The sequence below is a fragment of the Manduca sexta genome, chromosome 2 (genome assembly GCF_014839805.1).
Source record: "Manduca sexta isolate Smith_Timp_Sample1 chromosome 2, JHU_Msex_v1.0, whole genome shotgun sequence".
In the NCBI taxonomy this organism is placed as follows: Eukaryota; Metazoa; Arthropoda; class Insecta; order Lepidoptera; family Sphingidae; genus Manduca; species Manduca sexta.
Window position 1 is genome coordinate 8359964 of NC_051116.1, and position 18069 is coordinate 8378032.

The window sequence follows — 18069 nt, forward strand, 5'->3', positions numbered from 1 at the left end:
TAATTGTTACCATCATCATCAGCCTATATCTTTGTCCACTGCAGGACATAGGCCTCCTCCAATATGCGCCAATTACCCTGTCTTCGGCCTGTCGCATCCAGTTCTTGCCAGCGACCTTTCGTAGATCATCACTCCAGCTAGCTGGAGGGCGTCCTACACTACGTTTGCTGAGTCGTGGTCTCCACTCAAGAACTCGTTTACCCCATCGGTATCGTTTCTTCGACAGATATGCCCTGCCCACTGCCTCTTCAGTTTGCTAATCCTGTGTGCTACGTCGGTGACTACGGTTCTCTGACGGATGACCTCGTTACGAAGTTCATCCTTCAGAGAAACTCCAAACGGTTACCGTGGGCCGTATTAATAATTGCAACTCAGTTTCGCTCTCAAATGTGATATCAGTTGAGACGATCTCAAATTAAGGTCTGCATCTTAAGGCTTCGCTCTAATAAATCAAGATCTCAAATGATATCTTAAATCACAGCATATGACGAATATTGACAGTTAAGTTCTGTTTATTAAACATTACCGACTCAGCTGAGACGCTCTTACATGACAACTCAAGCTTTGTTTAATAAACAGTTAAATACATTAAATGTCGACTTGAGATCCTGTTCAAAGTTGAGATCGATTTATTAACACCGCCTTATATAGTTTGAAATCACGAAGAGTTTTATTTCATGTTTTATTCAGAATAATGGACTAAAACCATTTCTCCGTGCCACAAAGAGACCTAAATCATTTACAAACAAAACGAAACAAACAACTCACAAATATGACAATGTAAGTACACCTCCAGCCCCCCCTCCCTCTCCTCCACCCCCTATTCTGAAAGCTCTACAAAAGCTCGTTTTATCTACCGCTGATCCCTGCTTTTTGTCAACGTGAGCTTTCAACACGCGTTGTTACAATGACTGAAAGAAGTATATATAAAAACATTTTTCCTTTGGCCCGTTCCATTGTGATAGTACATTAATCATTAAGGAATGATGTTACATGAAAGGTGCCGACTAACCAGGTACAGTTCGACCACCGATACTGTAGACCATGTACGATAAATATATTTCATCTTAGTATGTTGGCAGGAAGCCTTAGGGACAAACAAAACTGCTGATTTATGGCGCATAAGGTCGTGCGTTTATTAACAAAAACAATTAACTACTACTAAATGGTCACGGGCACGATCGATGCGGCGCCGGCGCATCGTACTTAATACTCATGTGACACGGAGTTATACAAATAACATCGAACGGCAGGGTACAATAAATACTGCTATAGCTAGGAACACTCACGCAACTTCATATATTATTAACATAGTACATTCATGTAATCATTATCAGCTCTTTGCAGTCCACTGCTGGACATACACGTCTCCCAAGGTACGCCACAAAGCCCGGTCTGCTGCTTACAAATAATTACATTAATGTAATCATTGCAAATGTTTGTATATATTATGATATTTGGATGTTTTATGAGAAGTAGGTAATGTATGTGCACTATATTACTTATTAAGCATGAAATAAAACGCTTATAATAATTATTATTAGAAGTAGGAGCCGAAACCCCTGAAAATTAGGTGAAATATGGCATACCGGTAAGCCATATCTTGGAACAACATATGGACTACATAGTATTCCAAAAAAACACCGTAAGGCTTTTATGGCACGAAAACTGTACCACGGAAGGGGCTACAAACAATACCTAGCCGTGATGGAGATGAAGTTTTCCCCAAGGGTACCCGACACAATATATGCATAATAAAGGCACTAATATGCATAAATACAGTCTGTCTGCAAATCGTTGTAATGATGATCGACTTTACATAAATTACGAAAAGGGAGGCCGGCAGGAATCGGTTTTATTATGGACACTGCGCTACTTAATTACCTAGTAAATACTAAATAACATAACAAGAAATCCATAGAAAAATTATCTTAGAACATTATTTATAAAACTGGAAAAATTACCCAAGTTGAAACTCTCCACGATGTCATGACAACCTGTTACAGATTGTAAGGAGACGCGCCTCAGACGGATACACAACACAACCTTCTTAGAATAAGGACATCAGTCATATTAATCTTATTATCTACACTAATGTATAAAGCTGAAGAGTTTGTTTGTTGAACGCGCTAATCTCGGGAACTTCTAAACCGATTTTGTTTTTTTTCTCCATTTAGATGAAGCTATATTACTCCTGTGTGCCATAGACTACTTTTTATCGGGGATAAACTTTTTTCACGCAGGTGGAGCTGCAGCAAAATCTAGTTACTTAATAAAAATGTTTGGTGGCTGAATAAAATCTTTATTTATATCATTACTTAGAAATAGTATCTTTTGTTTTCTTACTAAAGTCAATATAGGGTTCGGGCAAAGTACTTTTACGCTTGTTGCGGCAAGTTTTGTCAGTTTTTACGATCGGTCGCTTGTTGGTGAACCATCTCTGACCGAACAAATTGTGTTAAAATTATTATGAAATGGTGTAACAAAATCTACACTGCACATTTAGTATTGCACGAACCGGGAATCGAAACCGGATCCTCCCACAACCCACTACACCAAAGACACTATCAAAATTAAACAAGGAAAAATAAACTCGGCAAGGCGGAAGGGCGGAAGTGGCGTTAAGTGTCCACTCAGCAGAACGCGTGTTTGACGAGGCTTCGCATTTCAAGCACTCCACGTTTTTTAATATCCACCCGCGAGTGTCGTTTCGTGAATCGTTTACGGATCAAGTGTTGAAATTTTAATTTGTTGGTGCTACAGATTGTTTAATAATGTTCGTCTGCGATCATTCCACTCTAATCGCAATAATAATAGAGTAAAAAAAATCAGACATATACATTATTAAATGCAGAGGCGCAACCAGGGCACCCACTTTTCGCCAAGTGTGTTCCGTCCCATGATGTGATAGGGGGCGAGCCTATCGCCATATCGGTTGCGCCTCTGCATACCCTTCGGGGATAAATGCGTGATGTTGTGTGTGTACATTATTGAACATTTTATCCATCTATTTATCTCCTAGTTACCGCGCCACCATACACGAGGGATGTGAAGTTGAAACGATATCCAAAACCGCGCCAAAAACTCCACCAAACATAATCAAACAAAAAGCAACTTAATCTATCCGAGCTAAGTGGATGTCTCGGTAAATATTTGTCTAGCCTCACTGATCAAACTTGGAAAACAAAAATACCAGTGGCGAAGGGGCGAAATTTTCCAAAAGAAAACCCGACACAACATATATGTACTATGCATAAATACTGACTTCAAATTGTTCTAATGGTAATAAGATTTTACATAAAGGGAAGCCGGTAGGAATCGGAATATATGAACCCTTCGCAACTGTCAACAACATCTTAATTTTCTTATAGTCTGTTCAGAAACAGAACCGTCTTGGCCGAAAAGTGAACTAACTTTGCAATTTTTACATAGCAACCCTTCCCCGCCATTTGGTAAATGTTAAACTCATTGTCATGTCGTACTGCTTTGTTATAAACGATCTTGCGTATTGTTTTTAGGGATTTTTGTATAGAAACATATTGAAACTAAACAAAAGAGGTAATTAAGCACAGTAGCCACCTCAAATCCCACGACGAATCTCTTTCTGAACAGACTATACACATCAGTGGCGTAGGGTCCATATAATCGGATTCCTGCCGGCTTCCCTTTCTTATTATGATTAGAGTGATTTCCAGACCACATTTATGCAAATCAGCATCTAAATGTTGTGTCGGGTTACCTTTTGAAAATCTTCACCCTTCGCCGCTGATACACATCTAATTAAATATACCTTTTATGTCTTACAAAAAACATTATAATTGACTAAAATTAATATTGATTATATAAGTTACTGACCTTAGCAAACTCGATCTTGAGTGTACAGCATCCTGAGTATATGTCGCAGCCGTGCAGCGCCTCCTTCGCGCGCGTCGCTGACTCAACACTTTCAAACTTGTGGACGTGGGTTAAGGAACATATTGCACAGTGTGAACATAACTTAGTAATAAAAATAAAACATTACATATTATGATAAATATTTGACAATTATTTTTTTTATGTAAGTGACATTTGAACTAGCTTTTTTAACTTAGTTTTTATATGTAGATATTTTTGTTCCGTGAATATATTTGTAGTATAAAAACAGTTTCATTTTTTTAAATTAATTTTATATTTTGTAAACTATAATAATTCGCTTTACAACTTTCGGATATTATACGGATAAAGCAAGGAAACGTTCAACTCAATTACGTACAGTAATCCTAGAAAATAAACTTAAATAAATTACTACAAATGTCCCCATCGCAATAACAACTTACTTATCCGAACAGTACGAAACATTTTGCAATAACACCGCACGATTCATACAAAGAAATTTAATACAAAATTATAATACTTCATTTACATACAAACTCAATTACGAGCGCGATATAAAATCCGACGTTTCGACGCGGATATTCATCGGATATAGCCGTTCCACTAATTACAAAGTGAAGCTTGCATCGAACAAATCCGCTTATGTGTGTCGGATACAAAAGTGGCCGCGGATATTTTTTTTTTTATTGCGTTATATGAAATAGCTAACGTTTAAATCTACAGTTAACATGTGATGTTTGTAAATTTTAATTTATCGATCGTTATTAGTTAAATATTAATAGAGTTATGGTGACATTCAGCGAATGCTTCAATATGTCTCTCGAATTATATAGTCTATGTAGGTAGATATTATCACTGTCTTATTCTGCCGCCAGGCAAGGTGCATTGTACAAGTATTGAAAATACTGGGAAATATGAACGAAACATATACAGGATAACGAGTGCAGTGCAATTTCGTACTTTGTACTTAATAGGCAAAAAGGATACAATTGCACAAACGACATATAAAAAAACACCATTCCCATCATCTTACTGATAAAACACGGCCTACGAAGATCAACAGAAAATAACAAACTCATTCAATGGTAATATCCGAAATCTGGAAAGCATTAAACTGTCGACAAAACCGAGATATCCGAACGTTAAATCGGCACATCAAACAGTTATTACGCGGATAAGTTCGGCAGGCGCGGCAATCGGAAACGTCCTTTTGTCGGAATGCTACTTTATTTTGTGTAATGGGACATCGGTATAGGTCTTGGAAACGAGCGGTGCGGATATTTATTTATTTCTATGGTACACCAACAGCATGTATATATATTAACAAAATTAAAACTTCTAAAATCGTAGAAATCATTAGTAATATATGCCTATTACAGGCATACACATTACACAACTATATATAAATTACAAGTTAACTCATATACCTAATAAAAAAAACTAATTTTACTTACTAAGATGAATTAAATTATGTAATTGATCTAAGAGGATTACAAAAGGTTAATAATTTGTTTTTAATCTTAAGATGTTGTGTCCGATATCGTGATGAGTCTAACATATTATGGGATGGATATATTTGAGGCATTATGACTGCAGTATTTATTGCTGTGCCTAACCTTGCAGGGGCATTTTCGTGGGCTTATGTACAAGAATTTTAAGAAATTCGCAGTGTTAGATAAATTTAATGTAAATCATTCAATTGCCTTCATTGTGACGACGACAAGAAAACCTAGTCTACTCTAGCAAAAAAAAAAATATCATTCGTTTAACAATATAAGGCCTCTCTTAACACCATAACCGCAGCCTTAAATCGCAGTCTGCGTTACATTCAGACTGAAACTTCAAGTGATTTGAATAAAAAAAAAACCTCAAAGAAAACTTCGAGACGGTGTAATTAGAGGAATGGACCAAATTTCATCTTGAATGTAACGAACGCTCTATGCTATGTATTATGTATGAGGGACCAATTATGGTTTTCGGACCTTTATTTCTTTTACATTGAAGCCTATTTTGCGATCAAATTTAGTATACTAGCTTTTGCTAGCGGCTTCGTCCGCGTAAAGGAGTATTCCGGGATAAAAGACCCGCTATATATATTCCTGGGATAGAAAGGGGCCTATAACCTTCCCAGGGTCTTAATCTACCTCCATACCAAATTTCATAAATATACGTTCAGTATATTTTGAGAAAATCGATAACATAGACATACAGAAGAAGTGAGTTTGTTTTATGATATGCATCGATTTTTCTTTTGATAGTGGGTAAATACAATTAGTCATGTGATAACCACGAGAATGACTCGTTGGAGAAGTACTGCGCGCGCGGTACAAACTCTCTCAGGGGTTTTAGGTTCAGTTCCCGGGTCGAGCAGTTACTTAGGGTTTTCTTTTCAGTGTTAGCACGGAGTCTGGAATGAGTGTCTAATATGGCGATACGCGCGTTATCACATAGACCTAACATAGCTGACAAAATGTGGTATGTTCCACCCCTGTACTGTAAAAAATCATAATGCTGAAAAATCTTTACCCAAATATCAACATCCCACCACATTAACAAACTCTCAAAACGCCTAAGTACACTATGGTCTAAACAAAACACAAGCTCGCTACATCGTTATGGGTTTGATAGTGTAACGTTACGGCCGCCATTTTGACGACGTGGAACATGTCTTGTCTGAGATGACGAGACGTTATAGTTGTATAAGGCTTACCTTTGCTTGGATTTTACATGAATTATATCGCTTTGTGACTGGAATATATTTAGTAGCAACTATTTTTACTGTAACCTCTTTAGGTGAAACCAATTATGGCGGAATGTGGGAGTGTTACATCCATACCTATAATAAAGAGAGGTTTCTTCCGCGATAACATTTTATATGTTCTATCTATTTTTTAAAAAATTACATTTGCGTTTTTTGTAATAATTCATTGAAGTTACTTCTCTAGATGTGATTGAGAATGTATTTATTATTAATCGAGAAACGTTTCATAAAAAAACAACATTACTGAATAGATTTTCCAAAAACTAGAAATCATTCCATTAAATTGCCATTTCAAAGATATCGTTAAAAGCTCTACGTAAAGTTCAAAGTACTTTATAATCTACATTTGTAGAGTGACGAATATTTTGTGGTTCTACGAATGGTTTTTTTTTAGGTTTATAGCGAATTCTCGCGCATGCGTGTTTCGGCTAATACCTTTTTTATTTGAGGTGAGTCTTACACCGAAGAGTGACTTATTGTGATTTTTTTTTTTAAGCTATTACCTTAATGACTTAATTTCGCTGATTAGGGAATTGGTATCCACCCGAATAACGGCCACTGTACCCAAGGAGTAAACCCGCAATAGTGGCCTATGTGAGTGTGTTGCGTTCCGGGATCAGCCTGTGTATATCCTGTCCAAACAGACCTTTAATTGAGTCGATTGGCAAGAGGTATGATTGATAAAAACTTATAAGCGGCGATAGCCTAGTATAAGCGGCGATAGCCTAGTTGGGTGTGGAACGGACTGCCGAGACGAATGTCCGCAGGTTCAAATCCCAAGGGCACACACCTCTGACTTTTCTAATAAATCATGTGTGTATTCTTTGTGAATGTATCATTCGCTGTAACGGTGAAGGAAAACATCGTGAGGAAACCTGCACATCTGAGAAGTTCTCTATAGGAATTTCGAAGGTGTGTGAAGTCTACCAATCCGCACTAGGCCAGCGTGGTGGACTAAGGCCTAATCCCTCTCAGTAGTAGAGAAGGCCCGTGCTCAGCAGTGGACAAGTATATAATACAGGGCTGATATTATTATATGATTGATAATGATTTGTTGTCAGTCGACATCCCATCTGAACCCCTTGCTTATTATGGGGTGCAGGGGGGGGGGGGTTGTCACTTTGCCTTACCATTATAAAAAATATAAAAAAAAATATTCAGCCTAAAGTGTCTGATATAAAATATTTTTTTAAAACCCACCAGACCATTGGAATGCATTGATTTTAGACCGCACGGTCTCAAAGAAATCAACTCACATACTTATTAAACAACTGAACGACATAAAACATACCCGATGTTTCAGAGGTAAGAAATTTTAACAGTTATAACGGTAGGCTATTTCACTGGGATGTGATACAAGAGGCTTGGCTTAGTTTAAATCTATTAGCATCTCTGCCCACCCCTGACAATAAAAGCATGAGCATATACAAACATCAAAAACATTCCTGCCTATACGATTAGTTAAAAAGACAATCACAAACAATATTTCAAATGCGAACCAATAATTTATATCTAAAAGCAATACATTAATCGTATTTGTTTCATTACGCGTCGGTGTGACCGGGTTCAGTCCGATATCCACGTGTCGCTCATAACTCAACGCGTAAGTTTTTTTTCAAACAACACGATCTATATCGTAAATCAAACAGATTTTTATATCGGTACGGTATTTATTTGTATTATTAATAGTTCAAACGAGTTTGATGGGGTTAGAGCGGTGGTACGATATATCGTGTCGTAACGTCGTATTGGAAATGTTGAAAATTTATATTTTAAAGAATCATCGGAATATGATAGTTTTTGACACATTGCGGGTTGAGCATAGAATATGTTTATTGATTAAAAAAAAACAATAAAACTACGTAATTATTTACTAATCAACGTTAATTATTCGCAATAGCATTCTAATTAATTCGTCATACCATAAACAATAAAATCGCTATCACGACATTCGAATCATTAAGTTATCTATTCGAATTATCAAACGTATAATCATTAACTTGCCAATAAACAAACATAATTACGTAATTATTCAAATGATACAACGTGTACACGATACGACAGACGACGCGACGACTTTACACGACACGAATCGTTTAATCAAACGCACGTATGTCCTTACTCCCACGTTTATTCTTATAATATCCATCGGTATGGCATGATTCATTATAGGCGCGCGGCACGTTTGCGATTTTTTGTGCAATTTATAATCGGATGATAAATTGTAGTTTGAGTTTTTTTATTGTTCATTTAAACATTTTGAGATTAAATTAAACTGGAAACAATGCGTTAAAGTCTATTGTAACTGATATTTCAATCAGCTAGTGTAACTACTGAACTTAATAAGTCTTGACATCTCATGTCTCAGGATGGCGAGCGCAGTGGAATACCAAACAATACTTTATAATTCAAGTTGTTAGATGCTATTTCTACTGTTTATGAGCGGTCGTATCGCTTACTATCAGGTGAACGGCAAGCTCGTCTAGTCATTCAAAGTAATAAAGAAAAACAAAAATGGACACAAGAAGATAATATTACTTATATTTGAAATTATCCCAGCAGGTCGGCATGATTGTGTCGAATGGCATGAGATAGCTATTTTTTGCGATCCCGTACTTTGTCGAGACGAAATAGTACAGTACAGGCTCTTTACCGTGGCAGGAATAAAAAAAAAAAAACAAATATTTGCATTTTCTGGTGACATTTATTTGCAACTTTAACACTTTTCATTTCGTCATCTTACTATCCTAATATGTATCGATGATTAAAATACATTTTTCGACAACGTAACCGACACACCTCAAACAACGACAAAAAAATCGTTCTCGTACGCACGCCCTAACCCATCCGAACGGGCCGTATTATGATTCATTAGCGCAATCGGCGGCCGAACGAATACAAACATTTTTTGACTCCCGCGCATTAATAAAAACAAATAGCTGGACGTGGGTTATTAAACCGGCGAGATTTATCTCGATCGGTATAGATGTTGTGCAAAGTATTGCTTATTATTGAAATGGTTTTTTAGCACGGCATAGTAACTACATTAGGCTATGCTGGTGGTAGCGAGTCCAACTCGCATTTGTCCAGTTTTTTGTGTTATTATGTCAGCGATGTATTATATACTGTCCCGCTGTTGGGCACAGGCCTCCTCTACTACTGAGAGGGATTAGGCCTTAGTCCACCACGCTGGCCTAGTGCGGATTGGTAGACTTCACACACCCTCGACATTTCTATAGAGAACTTCTCAGGTATGAAGTGTCCTCACCATGTTTTCTTTCACCGTTAAAGCAAGCGATAATTCACAAAGAATACATACATATTTTTTTAGAAAAATCACGAGGGTGTGTGCTCTTGCGTTTCGAACCTGCAGACATTCGTCTCGGCAGTCCGTTCCACAACCAACTAGGCTATCACTGCTTTTTTGTGTGTTATTGCAGAGTAAATATTATTACCACTGCCGTTTAGCTTCAAGAAAGACCCGTCACACTTTATTAGCCTAAAATTGTATAATTTCTTATATAAACAAACATCATGCATTTACCCCCGAAGGTATGCAGATGCGCAACTAGGGCACCCACTTTTCGCTAAGTATGTTTCGTCCCATGGTGTGATGGGGGCGAGCCTTTCGCCATATCGGACACAAATTCCAGACTCCTGGCTGATACTGAGCAAAAAATCACAAATATCACTTTTCGCGACCCGATTCGAACCCAGGACCTCAGAGCGCTGCTGTACCGCGCATGCAATCCAACTACGCTAACGAGACAGTTATATACAGTGGTCACTTTATAGTTCATTGCATTTCAATATGAAAGTAAGATCTTTGATATTAAAAGAGCTTTGAAACAACGATTTTGCAGTCAGTTCCCAACACACATTATATTTAATGATTAGCTGTTGTACGAATCTATGGTAATATTATAACACTGACGAAGTATGTTTGTTTCAAAGCGTTATTAATCTCAGAAACTATATCACCGATTTAGATTTTTTTTTTCACTAATAAAAAACTACATTACTGCCAAGTTCTGTAGGCTACTTTTAACCCGAAAAAATTCTCGCGGGCAGAGCAGAAGGCAAAAGCTAATAAAAATATTTGTTAAATTTCTCTATTCGGTCAGACTATAATTTATTTTACACATAACTTTCACATATAATCCCTTGAACACGAAGACTGCAAAGTCTTCGAAACGTCGGGACAAAATTGTAATATAAAACCGATAAAATCCGATTTATTTATTTCAGTTTCTAACATTAGCGTAGCCATGAGAAATCATTACATAATTTACATTATGAAAAAATCCGAATAAAAACGCATTGGTAAATTAACAAGAAACCGATAAAAAATAATGCTTACAACCCGATAAACTTAAAAACACCGGCTAACAGTCGTAAACATAAATCATGCGAGCGTATCTACGAAACGATTGGGGCTATAACTATAGTGCCCCACTCGAACGTCTGATACACTGGCCGCTCTGTACAACGCCATGAAAATGGAGCGCACCATAAAAATAAGTGTTGTATATTTTTCTACACCTTATCGGGGCGTGCGGTTGTGGTGACAGCGGATTCATGAGCGCAAGCGGGTAACTGAGCGGGTTAAACATAAAAATCTTCCAAATATGTCGACGGTCCCCAAGAACAAAATCTCATCTGCAAAATGTCTAGTTGCAGTATGAAGGTTTTAAGTTAAGTTAAAATATAATATCAATTACTTATTTCAAAACTATTTATTGTTATATTTTTTTTATTGTTATTAAAAAAATATTTAATTTAAATTTTGAGGTTCCCCAGATAGGTAGATATCCTTCCCGGAGTGTTACGCTATCTCCATACCAAATTTCATAAAAATCCGTTCAGTAGATTTTAAAATTGATAAGATACAGACAGACAGAAAATGGGACTTTGTTTTATTTTAATTTTATTTATTTGGGTTTCCAGCAGATTTAACACTACAATTACATTAATTTATTATGATAACTTATAGCTTTAATGTAAGCCCAAGTTAGGAAAACTCAACATATAGATAATTGAATCTAAAACAGACTTAAGCGCAGCAAACTGAACAAAATATAATTTTGGAGACGTTCACGCAATAAGTTAACCAATTAAGTGAGTAATTTAACTATTTAATGCTTGACATGTTAGCGGGCTAACATTGCAGGTATAAGTTATTTATTACATAACTAGCTTTTGCCCACGGCTCCGCCCGCGTTATAAAGTTTTTCAGGCTAAAGTTTTCCGTTATAAAAGTAGTAGTTTCCCGGGAGCCTATGTTCTTCCCAGGGTCTCAAACTGTCTCCATACCAAATTTCATCTTAATACGTTGGGTAGTTTTGAGTTTAACACGTTCAGGCAGACAGATGCAGCGGGAGACTTTGGTTTTATAATATATTTTTAGAACTTTTAAGAGGAACAATCCCGTCATACATCACTGTTGCATAACTTTAACCGTTTACGCAGCGCACGCAACGGAAGCTCTCAAAACTAATAATTTTTCCTCGATTTGCAACATGTTTCATTACTGTTCCGCTCCTATTGGTCATAGCGTGATGATATATAGCCGATAGCACTCCAGGAACAAAGGGCTATCCAACACAAAAAATTTTTAAGTTCAATCCGGTAGTTCCTGAGATTAGACATTACTGCTCCGCTCCTATTGGTCATAGCGTGATGATATATAACTTTGAGCACTCCACAAACAAAGGACTATTCAACACAAAAATAATTTTTCAGTTTGAATCGGTAGTTTCTGAGATTAGCCATTACTGCTCCGCTCCTATTGGGTATAGCGTGATGATATATAGCCTATAGCACTCCACGAACAAAAGGCTATCCAACGCAAAAATATTTTTTCTGTTGGGACCGGTAGTTCCTGAGTTTAGCCATTACTGCTCCGCTCCTATTGGGTATAGCGTGATGATATATAGCCTATAGCACTCCACAAACAAAGGGCTATCCAACACAAAAAGAATTTTTCAGTTCGAACCGGTAGTTCCTGAGATAAGACAATACTGCTCCGCTCCTATTGGGTATAGCGTGATGATATATAGCCTATGGCACTCCACGAACAAAGGGCTATCCAACACAAAAGAATTTTTCAGTTCAAACCGGTAGTTCCTGAGATAAGACATTACTGCTCCGCTCCTATTGGGTATAGCGTGATGATATATAGCCTATAGCACTCCACGAACAAAGGGCTATCCAACGCAAAAAGAATTTTTCAGTTTGGACTGGTAGTTCCTGAGATTAGCGCGTTCAAACAAACAAACAAACAAACAAACAAACTCTTCAGCTTTATATAATAGTATAGATAAGGTCATTTTTCCGTGACACGCGTAATGTCATGTATCTGTCAAGCAACGCAAATCATTCCGATGGCAAATGGCGGTTGAAATTAAATGTCGTCCGAGTCGACCTGATTCCGTAGACCGTAAAGAGAAATATAAATAAACGAATAGTTTCCTATCATTACCCTACTATTATTTATTATTTTCACTTACATTTGAAACGTTGAAATGAAGTGTTACGATCGGATGTTATTAATTTTCGAAATTGTTTCTGTTAAGTACAGTCAGGCTCGAATTAATGTAGTGTGTAGTGGACCACGTGAGTGTCGAGTTTCGAGATCAATGTGTTTACATTCAGTTTAAACAAGGGATAATTGTGGCGGCTGACGGATCCGACAACAATAATGTTTTTCTTTACAAAGATGCGGCAAAATGACCTACTACTTAGAGCAGTGGACCAATTAATCGGGTCGACTAACGAGAGAAGATCACCTCTCGCCATTCGACACATTTTTTTTATTGATTTTAATGACTAGACGAGCTATGCCGTTCGGCCTGGCAAGCGATACGACCGCCCCTAAAACAGAAGAAACACCATCAAACACCTTGAATTACAAAGTATTGTTTGGTATTCCACTGCGCTCGCCATCCTGAGACATGAGATGTTAAGTCTGATTACGTCCAGTAGTTACACTGGCTCCAATGTTCTTCAAACCGGAACAGAACTGCTACACACTGCTGGCGACATAAATAGACATTTCAGTGGTAACTACCCAGACAGACTCTCACATACGAGACACCTACCACCAGTAATTGCCTACCTGTTTTAAAACGCCAAATATGAATGAAATTACGCCATCAACTCAAAGTTCACAGACCTTTTACGTACACCAAGGCGTTTCCCCATTCATCCGCGAATAATAAAATACAAATCAACAAAACCGTTTCCGATATTCCGCGTGTAAACACATCACTCAGTTTGATTTAAGACGAAAAAAAAAAATGCTCGCACGTATTAAAAAATGGATTTCATATTCATGCGTTGTGGCTATTCATTTCGAATTAGTATTAAAATCAAAGACATTAAACAATATAGGTATAGACCGGACATTATGATAACATTTTTGCTTCAAAAGTCATTACCAGTTGGTAATAAGTCGTTGTCTTATTTGAAATATCCGTGTGACAAGATGTCACAGCGTCCTTAAATACTAATACATAAATAACATATAGGTATTTATAGAAAATATGCTAATAAGCAAATTAAATACGCGCTAAACACGATATGGAAACAAATATGAAGTATTTTACATTGTTTTGTTATTTCACGGTAGATTGTGTAACCATCGCATGAGCGCAAAATTTTTGTATGACAATCTTGCCAATGTCCACTCTATATATTAGAACTTTGATTAAAATTGATATTTGGCTTGGTTATACGTAGCATCACGGATTTTTCCTATTTCAGTGGTAGGCAGAGGCGTTACTGACATTTCAGAAAATTAGCGCTGCAGTATTGTTAGACCGTAGTGCAAGGAGCTGTATTAGGGGTTTCACAATGCTATTTGATGTAAATTTTATGTTTGTAATTTGTTCGTTTTAAATCTTTTCTTTATTTCACCAGCTACATTAATCCCATGTTATTAAGGCGCGTATACAAAACTACACCATCGTAGCAGCTCTTAGTTTTTATTATTGTATTATAAATTGATGTTAAGTCTTATGCCAAGTTATTCCTGGCCAATTATCTTTCAAACGGAAAAATACTTGCACACTGTTGCTTGGCGGTGAAAATATAAAAATCGAATAGTGTTTTTGACGATTCCACAAATCAATTTTGGAATAGGTCATTGTTTTATTGAGAGAGCGACGTGTATTCTGCGTATACAAGCGAATTAATTCGACATAATCATTCTCATGCACCTTGACTCATCATAAGTGCAACTATGTTCGCCTACGTGATGAATAAAGCATTATTTTTATACATTGAAAAGGATATTCGACCATCGCTTGAACTCCATTTTTCTTGAACACGACGATCCTCTGTACCGTGTGGTGTGCTTATTGTGTGGATCACGTCCCAAAACAAACGACAGTTTAGCGCGTTATATGTACTGGGAGCATACGAAATCAAAGATAGTTGGTTATAAATTAGAGTCAATGGCAGGACTCTTAAATGCCAAAAAATAAAAATGTTTTGTTGAAATAAAACTATATTACGGATTTTATCACGATTTTTATATTATAATTTTTCCCGACGTTTCGAAGACTTTGCAGCTTTCGTGGTCACGATTATTCGAAAAGTTACAATATTTTTTTTTACAATTATATATTTCTAGTTGTTGACTGTCCTACGCAGAGAGAGAAGAAAATTATAACATAAAAGCCACGATAAAATCAGCGAAATAGTTTTATTTCAATGTCTAACATCGCAGAAACAAATTTATACAACTAACTCGACAAATATCGCACACTTACATAAAGATATAACCGAAGATTAATGCGTCAATTCTTAATTTAAAGCAAACATATAATCCTTGAAATAATATACGTAGGTAACACCTTTTCAGGAACACACCGCGGGCTGAATTTCAGCTTCACCTTCACCTCACCTATGAACTGAAAGGCACTCTACAATCTCGACCCGGGGCCATACTCTATTAGAATTGCAAAACACACATCCTCTCTATCCTTTTGATGGTTATCGCACACATAAAAGCATCGCATAGCTTGAGAACATTATCTTACAATTTCATGGGTATTGAAATTTAGAACAGCGATTGGAAGTCGATTAGTTCCATAGTAAAAACTTTTTTATTCTCAGCAAAATTATATAACAGCAACTCATAGACAAAACACAACTGAAGGCGATTTATTATGCTGAAAATTGGTCAAAACTTGCAGGCAAATTAATATAGACATTGTGATTGATTGTATTGTCCGTTGATACTCTCATTTTTTATTGAGTTTTTATTGTTTGCATTCTACGTTTGCTATGATTGTGCAACTTCTATTTAAATAGTAGGTTTTACATTTTGTTTGTTTAGTATTGAAGCAAATAAATTCGTCAGTGATTAGTTCTCGCAGTTAGAAAAATTAATTAATATGCCGGCTTCATTGGATAAAAACCTTAAGCAATTTTAATGAACAAATGATAAATATAGTATATGGGCGATACAAAACCTTTTAATGAATTGCTGGCGATAAATGATGCAATCGCACTGGCACCGCAGTTTATATGTAAATTTATTTATAGGAAACATGAAGGCGTAGCCTATGAGAATTCCGATATTCCAACTTGATGTTTAAACTGATATACATCTTGTAATGTTGAACGAACAGGTGGTTTAGTGGTTATATAATGGGGAAATATGGACGAAACAGGTGTGAATTGGTTGGCGCATTATAATTGTTTTTGGCGAGTTTACTACACATCACGCGTTTACTGCTGAGTGGTGGACAGAGGTGCAACCAGGACGTTACTTTGGGCAAGCAGACCCCCAATAGATACATTGATTTTTGCCAGACTCCTTAATATTAGCCGATGAATTGCTAGCCGCTTACATACGCAGGGGATATAATAGGGCACAAGTGTGCGCAATACATAGGTGCACTCACTGTTCCTTCACTCATAGTCAAGTGAGACGGCAATCCGCCATGAGCAGAGAGACCAGGCGCAGGACCCACGGCTTTCCGCACACGGGATGGGGATATCACACCGCCAACTTCCTGTCTTCGAACTACAACTGGGTCATTTTTTAAGATGTATAACCCCAGACACAATTATTTCGGCCTAACCCGGAATTCGAACCCAGGACCTCAGCACCACAGTCGTACTCGCCGCGTATGCATTAAACTACGCCACTGAAGCAATCAAAGTAATATTTTGTATTTACATCGTTTTGAAACTCTATCATACTCTACCACCGAGACAGTCGATCCAACTGAAACTAACTCTAAGTAAAAGAACAAACAAAAAATACCCAATTACTTAACTGAGAAACTTATCCCGTTTATTACAGTGATATTTCCACTGTTACATAAAACTATTCCGGCGCTCTCAGTCGAATTAAATTCAACAAACAGACGCTGCGAACGCACCGACTAATAAATAACCTAACATTTCGTCCGCCAGATGGCGTTGTAACATTTAAACTCGAAACAAACGTTCGTTGTGTTATAAATAAACAATGATATAATATTTATTTATTTCAACTTTATATACAGTAAATGTATACAGGCGGACTTAATGCCTGAGGCATTTTCGACCAGTTAACCTTTGATGCAGAGATGAGACAATGTGGGTGTAAGTATATAAAAAATAAATAATACATATATTATATAAAACAAAGATTCTACTTAAATTCAGATATACTTATACTATAAAATATATACTGAACGTAAAATAATTTCCAGAGACTTTTATGTTTGAGAATCTGCTACACTATTGGCGAGGAGCATCCGAACTTTAGATTTGAAAGTGAACCTGTTAGTGGACGTCCTGATTTCTGAGAGGAGCGTATTCCAAAGTAGTATAGATTAATCAATATATTCATTGTTTTGTTCCTTTCTAATGTTATCTTTGGCGAAGAGATTTAAAAATCAGTCGCGTAAATCAGAATTTTCTTTTCTTTCGTGTTTTTGTTTTTGTAATGAGATTTTTATGTGCCTATTTGATTTTTATAACTCATATTCATTGATTGACTGCCTCAGTGGCGTAATTGTATTGCATGTCCGGTACTATAGCGCTCTGAGGTCCTGGGCTCGAATCCCGGGTCGGGCAAAGTGATATTTGGGTTTTTCTGCTCAGTATCAGCCCGGAGTCTGGAATTTGTACCCGATATGGCGATAGGCTCGCCCCCTATCACATCATGGGACGGAACATACTTGGCGAAAAGTGGGTGCCCTAGTTGCGCATCTGCATACCCCTTCGGGGATGAAATGCGTGATGTTATGTATGTATGTATATTCATTGATTTAATTTTTATACAGGCCGGCACAATTGTGTCCACTGGCGAGTGGTAATCGTTGCTCGTCAGCCGACACTGTAGATATACTATAAATCCTATTTCTCTTACCATCGGGTCCAGTGGAGTCACTTTACACTGGCCGCATATAATTTTTGATAATGTGCTAGCA

General features: G+C 37.0%; 2 protein-coding genes across 3 annotated transcripts in view; one reads left to right on the forward strand and one right to left on the reverse strand.

The window, feature by feature from the left end:
• The window catches only part of LOC115452193 (heterogeneous nuclear ribonucleoprotein L-like), a 464908-nt gene extending 449902 nt beyond the window's left edge, over positions 1-15006 (reverse strand). For both annotated transcript variants that reach the window (XM_037437252.1, XM_037437247.1), the window contains exons 1-2: positions 14930-15006; positions 3856-3952 (exon numbers count right to left, since the gene is read on the reverse strand). In XM_037437252.1, coding sequence (XP_037293149.1) covers positions 3856-3952; positions 14930-14937 — 105 coding nt within the window. In that variant the 5' untranslated portion in view covers positions 14938-15006. The remainder of the gene's footprint in view (positions 1-3855; positions 3953-14929) is intronic.
• Positions 1-18069, forward strand: part of LOC115449179 (neural/ectodermal development factor IMP-L2) — a 325382-nt gene that overhangs the window by 95969 nt on the left and 211344 nt on the right. The gene's annotated exons all lie outside the window — the stretch shown is intronic.